Below are 11,684 nucleotides of genomic sequence, written 5' to 3'. Positions count from 1 at the left end.
ATACACAGCTATGAAATCTGCATCAAATTTTACTGCTGAATACAGGTAGTAGATGTTATAAGATTTATAAAGCAAAGCCCACCAGAGGGCTTCTTCATAAGAAATGTGATCACCTCCGCTTCTCAAAAAAAAAGTACGTACTTCAAAAGGTGTGGGACCCTTTTTTGTTAATAAATAAGAAATAAAGTTCATTAAAAGATAAAAGGCTTTAGAGTACAATCAAACTATCAAAGAGGTGATGAGGAATCACCCAAACAAAATATAAACTTGTCAAAAAAGAAGAGAGATACAATACATCAAGCCCTCAAATCCATTTTCAAAGAAGATATATAATCAATTCCAAATGAAGATCTTGACACCCAAAAATTCTGAAAGAATCAAGACCCAATCTAGAATTCTTTTTCCAATAATTGACCAAAGCTTTTCTTTGTTTCTTGACCAGAGCTTTTCTTTGTTTCTATTCCTCTCCTTCTACAGTTCCCTACGGACCACAAAAGCACACGACCAAACCAATTATGATTTCTAGTTCCATTCAAAACTGGCCATGAAAAGAAAATTTCTGCAGGGGATCTTGGAGACCACAAATCCATACCCAAGATCATTTAAAAGTAGAGGGATTCAAATGGCAAGCAGGTGTTACTTCCGTGGAAATGTTGAATTTCATTAATAATTCATAAAATTTAGTACAGTCATTAAATCATTTCTCCATCTCAGATTACATCATATTACAGTTTTGCCCAAAATAGAAGAGGTCTGTCAATTCCTTGTTTCAGCAGTCCTTCCCAGCTGAAAGTCGCGTTGAATCTTTTTGCTAGGGCATCAATTTCCCCAAAAGTTTGACTGTATTTCCAAGGGGCTGAATTGATTTTCTTTGTCCAAGCAATGACTAATTGTGAGTCTCCTTCAATTTCCAGTTCCTTGAATTCAAGTTGTACAGCAAGCCTCATCCGTTGTAGCAGAAACCATAATTCAGCCTGAACTGAATCTCCAAAGCCAATTGGACCCAATACAGGGCCACTACCTCTCCCCAGTTATTTCTGAATACACCCCCTATGCCTGCTCTTCCTGGGTTGCCCACCGAGATGCCATCAATGTTCAATTCCATACTATTCCCAGCTGGAGGTCTCCATTCCATCTGCACTTTTTCTACAGGTCTATCTGATTGCGCCACAACAGTCCAAGCCCTTAAAATACACTGGTTGAGAACTCACAGAAAAGGTCAATGGTCTTTACTCTTTACCCAGTGTGTTGTCCAAACTGTTATGACTTAATCAGTATCTCCTTAGATTTACTCTTCTTACCGAAGAGTATTCCCAAATACAAAGGAACAAGAGAGCAATAGACAAGAGAGAGTCTCACTACTCTCCTTGCAAAGGAAACACATGTGACTATGTGAGGAGAAAGGCAATTATTTGTCCTTCTTTTCTGTAGCAAGATTGATCTTCCCAAGAAAACTTCCCAACAAAAAGCTTGTACTTTAGGAGGGATAGGTTGGCACCAGATTTCATTTACCAGGAAGTTGACCCCCCACCCCCACCCAGGCTGGGTTAGAACAAGAATGTTAAAGAAAGAAGCACAAGTGAAACAGCCATCAGGCAATGGAGCCCAAACTATACTATCTGAAGTATTTTGATCCAGAAAGACATATTCCAGTTTTGTAAGTAGGAGAATAAGGGACTCACATTCACTATCCCTTAAGCCTCATCTAAAACCAAAATCCCAATTCAACCTAGTTTCCAAAGGCAGTCCAAATTTAGAAATAGGTTCAGCCTTGTGATTGGAGAAAGAGTAAAGTGTAGGAAACCGCAAATTGAGGGGTTGGTCCCCAATCCATAGATCCTCCCAAAATAAGATTCTCTCCCCACATCCCACATCAAACCTAGTGTAAGTGAGAAAAGTTGGTAGTACCTCTGAAATTTCTTTCCATGGGGATTTGAAGAAACATGAGGTGCCAGCTTTGCTTCCCAGCCATTTTCTTTCACACCATGAATACTTTCAATGACCCTATACCACAACCTATCTCCTTCTAAAGGGAACCTCTAAAGCCACTTTCCTAGGAGGGATGTATTTCTTTTGATTATGTTTCCAATAACAAGGCCTCCCAACTCTTTTGGTTTGCACACTTGTTCCCATTTTATCAAGTGGTCTTTTTCTTTTCACCCGATTCCAACATGAAGTCCCTCATGTACTTTTCTAGTTGCTTGCTATGTTAGATGGTATTCTTAAGGTGGATAGGTAATAGGTAGGCAAATTGGCTAAGGTGGACTTGATCAAGGTGACTCTTCCCCCCAGGGATATATAGTTTCTTTTCCACAAAGCTGATTTTTTTTGGAAGTCTTTCTACGACCGGTTTCCAAAAGCTTTCTGCTTTCATATTACCCCCCCCCCCCAAGGGCAGTCCAAGATACTGTAGAGGCCAAGTTCAAACCTCACAACCTAGTATACCAGCCACTACTTGAGTTTCTTGTTCCTCCATGTTGACTCCTGCCACACAGCTCTTACCCCAGTTCACTTTCTAAGTTGAGGTCCTTTGGAACCCATTTACTAAAGCCTTTAGGTTTCTTACACTAGAATCATCACAACCCTTACAAAAGATGATTATGCCACCTGCAAATTGTAGATTGGCAACAACAATTTCATTCCTTCCAATCCTCCTAAACTGATTTTCTAGATCAGCCCTAATAATCAGTTTACTAAGAGCTTCAGCAACAAAAGTAAATAGGAATAGGGAAATGGGGTCTCCCTGTCTTAAACCTCTTTTTACCGGAAAGTAATACATGGCTACTCCTTTTGTCAAAAGTAAGAAATGCACTAAGCTAATGCACCCGTTAATCCACTTTCTCCATCTCTCTCAAGCTAAACTTTTCCAAAAGGTCAAGAAGAAAGAACCATTCCACCATATCATAGGCTTTTTCCAAGTCTAACTTGCAAATTAGGCCTCTCTCCCCCTATTTTCTTTTTTTAGACACACTCATTTGCCACTAGGATTTCGTCTATAATTTGTCTCCCTTCCACAAAGGCTCCTTGATTTTGAGAAATTACTGAGGCAAAACATTTTTCAACCTTCCTGCCAAGACTTTAGCAATAATCTTGTAAAGGCTTCCTATGAGACTAATGTGTTTGTAGTCTTTTGGGATTTTAGCCTCTTTCTTTTTCAGCACTAGAGCTAGGAAGGTAGCATTGTTTCCTGGTGAGATTCTCCCTTTCTAGTGAAATTCAAAAAACACCTCCATCAAATCATCTATTATTATCTCCCAACAATCTTGATAAAATGCCATAGAAAAACCATCAAGTCCTGAAGCTTTAGTTTTTTTCCATTGAGACCACTACTTCGTGAACCTTCTCCACAGTGAAATTCCTTTCTAAGAAATTGCTTGTGTCTCAGATATTGTGTTCCAATCTAGATCCCCTAAATCAAGGTGTCTATTTCCTATGGTTGCAAAGATTGATTTTGTTGAGGATTTAATCAGTTTTGTGTAGATTTAACAGTAAATTTTATATGTTTATTGTTAGATAGGAAGCGGGGACCACAGCATTTATGTTAGGTCCTTTGCTGATTGTTTCTTAAGTCTTTTATGTGTTTTTAGATGCTTGTCGCCCTATAAGGGCATATTAGTCATTGTACTCCACTTTATATTTTTAATATAAATACTAGTGAAGGGGGAGGCCAGAATTAAGCTCTCTTTTTCTTTCTCAAATCTCTTCTTCTTCTTCTTCTTCAAGAAAATATCTTTTCTTTTACAGATTTTTTTTAATTCAGCAGATTTCTACTTGGTATTTGTTGAAATCAGTTAGCTTCTCTTAAGTTTTATTTATTTTTCTGTTCTTTAGTGCCAAAGGGGCACTCTTGTAATTTCTCTTTCTTTTATTATTAGTTGGGTCGCCCTAATATAAAAGCTAATAGCTGGCGCCGCCAGCTACATGTTTTGAATCCAATCTTTTCTTCTCTCTTCTCTCTTCCCTCTTTCTCTTCTCCCTTCCTCCTCTTCTTCCTCTCCTCCGATATCTCTAGCTTGGAAAACATGGTATCAAAGTGGGTTCTCTGGGATTAGAAGCCGTGGGATCAAGCTCTTCTTTCAATTTTCTCAGTTTCTTCTTTGTTGTGGATCAAATTTGTCAAGGAAGTGCATTGGACGGATCTGAAGGTTTATGTGTTCTTTCTTCCCTTCTCTCTTGGTTGTGTGCCAAGAAACAATTAAAGAGAGGGAAGTTTAACACTGTGAAGGCTTTTTTACCTTTTCCTGTGGATCGTGTGGTCCTTTTTTGTACCCAAGTAAGTGGGTTATGGAGGTCTGAATGACCTGTAAGTGCTGTGAATTTTTTCAGTCTTGTGGATCATGTGATCCATTTCTGTGCCCAAATAATTGGGTGATTTAGGTCTGAATGCCCTGTAACTGTAAGACAGTGATCAATTATATGTCTTGGAAATTTTTCCAGTAGATGTGTGGAATCCCTAAGATTTATACCTGACTAAGACTGAACTGAACTGGGTTGGGGATTGAACTGTGGCTGAACTGGGGACTGAACTGTGTCTAAACTGAATTGGAGATTGAACTGTGACTGAACTGAAATTGAACAGTGGCTGAACTTGGATGAACCAATCTGAACTGTTAATAAACTGTGGCTAAACTGATGTTTTTGAACAGAACTACCCTATAACATGTCATCTGAGGACTCTATCCTATCTAGTGGGTCCTCCAGTCAAGGTGGAGTGAGTGGGGGATTTGACATGAGTTTCCCCATGGCTGTGATACCTTTTGATGGTCTTAACTACCTAGAATGGTCAAAGGGAATCAAATTATACATAACAGCCAGGGGGAAGGTAGGCTATATTAATGGTAGAACAAAAGAACCAAAGTCTTAGGGGGTAGAGCATGATAGGTGGGATGTGGGATCAAGAAAGCAGCAATAGTGATGCCATGGCTGTTACGTTTTATGTTACCTCCAAACAGGAAGACCTTCATGTGGGCTGAAACAGGTGTTGAGATTTGGGAGCAAGCAAAATCTACCTATTCAGAGCAACGTCATTATGCCAAAATATACCTGTTGCAAGTTGCTTCTTCTACTTGTAAGCAGGGGGAGAGGACCCTCTCAACCTATTATTCAGATTTGACCTCAATTTGGAAAGAACTAGATCTCTATCAAAACATTGATTGGAAGTGTGATGCTGATGCTAAGGCCTACAAGTCTCTGGTTTCCCAACAACGAGTTTTTGCCTTCCTCTTGGGGCTGAACCCTGTATATGAGTCCCTCAGAGTTTAGATATTAGGAAGTAAAGATCTTACTTCAGTACAAGAAATGTATGCTCTAGTTCAATCCGAAGAGAGCAGACGAAGTGTGATGAATAGCTCCGAGAGGGAGCAGATTGCCTTAGTGGCTAAAGGGAGTATGGGTGTAAGAGGCAATAATTCCTTTAAGAACGGTGACTTCTGGGAGAAAGTGGATGATTAAGGATAAGTTATGGTATACTCATTGCCAGAAGGCCAGACATACTCGAGATACTTATTGGGACCTCCATGGAAAGCCAAAGTTGGCCCAGGAGTTTAGCAAGAAATCAAGTTAGAATAAGAAGACAGGACAGCATAGTCAAAAAAAGTTCAATACAACAAACTTGGCCTCTCAAGAGCCTCAGTCATCTACTGGTATTCACCAGGACCACCCATCCGTTGCCAATCCCCAGGAAGATATCATTAATTCTTTCTGTGACCACTTAGATCTGTATGGGAGAGCAGTCTGCCAGATGGATTCTACTCCTCCTGCCTCGACTTCCTTTGCATCTACTTCAGGTAATGGTAATCTTGCCACAGCCCTCCATGTGTCTTCCCATTCATTTGATTCCCCTTGGATAAACGACTCTAGAGCTTCAAACCATATGACGGGTAAGTTAAATTGTTTTCAATCATATCAACCTTTATCTGGTAGGGACAAAGTGAGATTAGCCGATGGTTCTTTTTCCAACATAGCTAGTCAAGGAACCATAACCCTTCCTTTTGGACTTACCCTTTCTAACGTATTACATGTCCTGAAATTACCTCTAAATTTGTTTTCAGTCAGTAGCATTACAAAATCATTAAACTGTTCAGTGACCTTTTTTTCCTTCTTGTGTTCTACAGGATTTGGACTCAGGGAAGATGATCGGTAGAGGTCGTATGGTGGATGGTCTCTACATGCTGGAGAACAAAGCTACTCTTGCAGTCATTGAGTCTACGAGTCAGTCTAGTATGAGTCAAGTTTACTTATGGCATAGTCGTTTGGGCCATTTATCGTTTGAGCCGTTAAAGGTCTTACTTCCAGATTTATTTAAACCAGTGTCAGTGTATGAGTTCAAATGTCAAACTTGTCAGTTGAGCAAACAATGTAGAACTCATTTTTCTTCAAGAAATAATAAATCGGAATTTCCTTTTCATATTGTTTATTTTGATGTTTGGGGCCCTGTTACTTTACCATCTAAAATTGGCTATAAATATTTCATTACTTTTATTGATGACTATTCCAAATATACATGAGTGTACCCCATGAGGTCCCAGGATGAAGTACTAAAGATCGTAAAAGATTTCCAACACATAATATAAACCAAATTTCAGACAAAGATCCAAATTTTCCAGTCTGACAATGCCAAAGAATATTTCCATAGTGATCTCACAGAGTTCTTTGCTTCGTGTGGATCTATCCACCGTAGCTCTCGTGCCAAAACTCCTCAACAAAATGGTGTTGCAAAAAGAAAAAACTGCCATCTACTTGAAGTGGCTTGTGGGTTACTCATCCATATGAGTGTTCCAAAACGTTTTTGGTTGGATGATGTGTTATGTGCTACCTATCTCATCAACCGTATGCCATCTCGTGTGTTAGGGTACAAGGCCCCTCATCAGCTCCTATTCCCTAAAGCCCCCTCATCAGCTCCTATTCCCTAAAGCCCCCCTCTTTTCTATTCCCATTTGTGTGTTTGGTTGTCGTTGTTTTGTTCAAAACTTGTCTCCTACCAGTGGTAAGCTTGACCCTCATGCTCTTCCTTATGTATTCTTGGGCAACTGCTTTGGAAGTGGAGGGGTGATCAGGGATGGGGAAGAAAACATATGTGCTTTCTTCTCAGGTCCAATTAAGCAAAGTGATGTGGCAACTGCAGAATTCTTGGCAGTTATTTTTGGAGTTAAAAAGAGACAAAGAATTGGGTCTTGAAAGATTAATTATTGAAGGCGATTCCAAAATAGTTGTGGACTGGATAAAGGAGGAAGGAGTATCTTGGCACCTAAGGAATGTTCTCAGGCGGTTCAAATGGCTCTCTAGGGACATGTTTATTCAAGTTAATTGGGTTAGAAGATCTGCCAACAGCCTGGCGTATGATCTAGTTAAGCAATACAACTGGTGTCTACTTGTGTCTTCCACATTTCTTGTTGTTGTGCTTTCTCTTAATCTTAATAAAATCTTTTTCTTAGTTACTGATCAAGAAAAAAATTAATATATGAGACAGAAACGATGCATATTCCATTAAATGTCAAAATCTTCAGGCTATCCTTGGACAAAGAAAGAAAAGTATAACCTTCAAATGGAAATACAAGGTCTAAAGTTATCAGGCTACCTTTTCTAGCCTATGTAGCAAGTAGGTCTTGAACTGACGAACACCACGTCCAGTTGACTTAGAATCCATTTTGTGAGTCTTCTCAAATGCATGAAAGCGACCTGTTTGAACATTTCTATGAGTATTATATATAGTTCAATATAATATCATCACAAACATCATGCCAATTATAAAATGTCTAGATAGATAAAATATAAAACATAGAGCATCTTGATAAACAACCAAACTACTAACACCTAAAAAAGATCAAGATATTTACATATAAGTCACAATTCTAAATGTAGTGAGTGTTATGGAAAGCCATGAAGCAAGGACTAAAAAGATGATTAAAGCAATTCTATAAGAATCAACAAGAATAGATCATATATTGATTTATATGGATTTCTTAACTTGAGGTGGACCTCAATAATTTCTTTAACTTAATGTAGACCAGAGCAATATCGTAGGAATAAGTCTATGAGTAGTAACAACAGATTATTAGAAGCATTCTCTGCTGTTCAACCACCTAGTTTTCTGAAACAGAAAATGAAATCAAAACATGCGACTATATCATATAAAACTTAACCCATTTAATCCAGCTCCATCTCAGAAAAGTTAATTCAGTCATGATGTCAACAAGGTGTACTCAACAAATTCTTGGCAGTTCAAATTGTTCTTATAAATAAAAATTGAAGAAAAAAAGAGGAAAAAAAAAAAACAAATTCTTGGCAGTTCTTACTTCTATTTTCAAATGTGGGCAGCTTATTAATCGTCCATATTAAAATGCAAACATGAATACCATCACAATTTGGATGTCTCTGCAGTTTTTACCTTCAAAGCATTTATCATTAGCAGGCATTAATTGCTTTTCTTGGGCAAGTAATTATTGCGGATGACCCTACTCTTATGAACTCCTCAACTATCTCTCAAATACAGTTAAATTCAAGAATCAATTCAGCGACAATTGTGATATTGTGAGCTTCAATTAAGTGCAGATTCTTCTCTACTGCGAAAATAAAAAACAAAAGTAACCCACAATTGCCCCAATCTAGTCTAAGCCGTAAGTTCATACTTGTATTTACCGTCCACATCTACAATACATATAAAACTACAGAGCTGCCATGAGTACAATGTGAGTGTCCAGGCAAGTGAAGCTTACAGAGGTAGGCAACCCTCGGATTTTCAGCCTCAATCTCATTGGCAACGCGAAGAATCGGCACAATCGCAGAGAGGGACGGCGGAACGAGTGCAATTTCATCCTCTGGAGTCTCGACCATTGTAGTCAACCTCGTCATCTTCCGAGAGATGGCTCTTGGCAACCCATCATTCTTTGTTCCACTGGTACTCGCCATCTCTGGCGGAGTAGCCATCCGTAGAGTCGTCCCTGTTGTTCTTCTTCTTCTTTCCTCCTGGTTGAGCTCGGTTTCAGCTGATAAGCGGATGACAGAGCTTTTGGCGAAATGGGAAACAGAGGGGAAGTCCTCATTTTGTTAGAGGCTGATTGAGAGAGAGAGAGAGGATTATTCTTTTTTGCTCGAGTGGGGCAACTGTCTTTCAGTTTCTCCAACATCAAGAAAAGAATTAGAGAAGCCAACTTTGATCCATTTCTCTCTTTTTCCTCTCACTCGACACTAGCCGCTTTCCTTTTGCTTTAATTCTGCCAAAGAACAAGCTAACCGACGCTTTTCTTATTTTTTTTTTTTTTTATTAAAGCAAAAAAGAATCTCTCTCTCTCTCCCCTCCCCGGTATTTACTAGAGAACTCATAAGCATCGCAAATCGCAATCAAGACTATCGGATGATCACTCTAGATTTAGATTTGCTTACCAAAAAGGAAAAGTGTAAGTACGTGGTTGAAGTTAGGAAAAGAAAAATATACACCAAGCCCATTGTTAAAGTCGGCAAAACTGGAACAGGCTAAAAAGACAAAATCAAATTAGAATAAGCAAAAGTTTGGAGAACAACTGTCATAACTGGTTCCTGCAACTCTGTAAGGACAGATAATATGTAGATTGTAAAATGGCCACTGTAAGGTGATCCTTTATCTCCTTTATTTTTTTATAAGGTGAATTATTCGCATCTTCGATATACCAAGGTTTGGACTTTGGATTCATACCCAGAACATGCTATATAGCCGTCCATCTAAAATATGTTTAATTGATGGGGTTGTACATGTTTTGTGGGTAAGTGATTTAGACTCACATATTTCTTTTTTTTTTTTTATAAAATTTTAGACTCACTTATTCACACCTCTCTACGAAGATCATAAGTTTTTTGGGAGCTCATTTAAACCTATTTTATCATATTCCCAGTGATGGAGTCAGAAAATTTCTTTTAGGGGGCAAGTTATATAGTTTTTCTGTTTATCGTAATGAAAAAGTTATATTAAGTAGGAGTGATTATTATTCGGTTAAAAAAATTGTTCATTGATCCAGCTTTTGTATATTTAGATTTTGGGTTTTGATTTTTATAATTGAAAGTTTGGTTAACAGAAAAGGTGAATTAATAGAATTTCATTACATATACAATATTATATATGATAACTAGCAAGATTCATGCGATGCACAGGCTTTCTTAAATTAATTTCAGGCAATAGAGTTAAAGGTGCAAATTGGGTGTATTCAATTCAAACCCAACCTAATACAATCAAATATAAATTATAGACTCTATTTGCCTAACAGGTTGGATTTTGAGAATCCAAACCCTCCCTATACATGAAAATGTAAAACCCTCCTTGTATTCAAAATCCGTATCTACTTTCCTATTATTTCTTGTTATATAAAAGTAATAAATAAGTAAAATAACATAAATAAACAACAAAATTTCCAATTATTTGATTAAGATGTAAAAGAACATATAAACTATCAATTATCATTTACCTAGTATATAAAGCTTATATGCTTTCCAACAATATGCAAGTTGAGGGATTGGGTTTAGCCTAATATTGTATCCTACCCATCACATGCGGGTTATAGAATCCCAAAACCCGATTTGCCCCAAAACACATCCTTTAAACAGAAAAACCCACCCTGTCGAGGTGGGTAGGGGTGGATACCCACCGGATAGTGTAGAAATTGCCATTCCTAAACCTGAGATGCTTAGTTAAGGTTGAATTGCGCCTAGGTTGGTAAACTCAGAATTAACCTTGAATTGGACCAAGCTTGAGCTTGAGGTTTGAGACTTAGGATTGGATTGACCCTCAACTCGATCCAACCCACTCAAGTTGCACCTAGCGGGGACCCGTGCGATGCATGAGCTTTGTTAAGCAAAAGCTAAACAATAAAAGCACATAAGAGTAGACAATTGTTTTATACTTTATCCTTTTAAATAATTAATAATTAGTTATATTTTATATACTACTTTTAATAATTTTTTACAATACAAAAATAACAATAATTAATTTCAGCTAGGTTGTTCATCAAACCGATGAAATTGACCAACACATCCCAACTCAACTCGAGTTAGTCGATTTTCTAGTATTTCTAGTAGGTTTTAGTTCAACAATTTCCCAACCTAACCAGGTCGAGTCAATTTCGGTTTGGTTATTTGTAAATCGACAAAAACCAAATGGACTATATATATATATATAATTTTTAATATGGAAAAGTGGAAATTTTCCCATATTCTTTAGTCTAAAATATTTTATACTAGTCGGAACATGTGCAACGCACGAGATTTTTTAACTAAATTGCAAATTAGAGTCAATGGGATTTTAAAGAGCCCTAGATATTTATAAACACCTTACCACAAAATTTCAGCACAAATATACCCCATTTAAACTTTCATTGCACTAAGATTTTAATTTGGGTTATCTCATTGGCCAGGATATCCATTTCTTAAATGCCCTTCATCATTCCATTTATGGACCAATCAAACCCCACCAAATGATACAAGAGACCAGTACCTCTAGAAACCCTATTGTCAACACTTGATTTTTATTCATTTTGCCATCGAAACCTCAATTTACCCAAACACCCAATCAAACTGTTCCAATCCTTCCAAAGTACCTAAAAAACCTCGAACACCATCACCAGACTTAGGACCTCTTAAAATATATACCCCTAAAATTTCAACCCTAGATTCTCCTCCATTTATTCTTTTATCAAACCAAGATTCCCTTTCAAACCCTC

The 11,684-nt window shown here is 37.8% G+C and overlaps 1 protein-coding gene across 3 annotated transcripts in view; it reads right to left on the bottom strand.

Annotated features, from left to right (window-relative positions):
* LOC104585971 (putative callose synthase 6) overlaps positions 1 to 9,585 on the bottom strand; it is an 80,638-nt gene extending 71,053 nt beyond the window's left edge. For 2 of the 3 annotated variants that reach the window (XR_733382.3, XM_010243036.3), the window contains exons 1-2: positions 8,715 to 9,585; positions 7,577 to 7,677 (exon numbers count right to left, since the gene is read on the bottom strand). Coding sequence is in view for 2 of the 3 variants with exons in the window: in XM_010243036.3 (XP_010241338.1) it covers positions 7,577 to 7,677; positions 8,715 to 8,925 (312 nt within the window). In the remaining variant the exon portion in view is untranslated. The remainder of the gene's footprint in view (positions 1 to 7,576; positions 7,678 to 8,714) is intronic. The other variant, XM_088899608.1, reaches the window with a different exon arrangement.
* Positions 9,586 to 11,684: the final 2,099 nt, after the last annotated feature.

The sequence above is a fragment of the Nelumbo nucifera genome, chromosome 3 (genome assembly GCF_055504915.1).
Source record: "Nelumbo nucifera cultivar China Antique chromosome 3, China Antique-T2T, whole genome shotgun sequence".
Classification (NCBI taxonomy): Eukaryota; Viridiplantae; Streptophyta; class Magnoliopsida; order Proteales; family Nelumbonaceae; genus Nelumbo; species Nelumbo nucifera.
The sequence above is the reverse complement of the archived record's forward strand: the minus strand, read 5'-3'. Positions and strand labels throughout refer to the sequence as shown.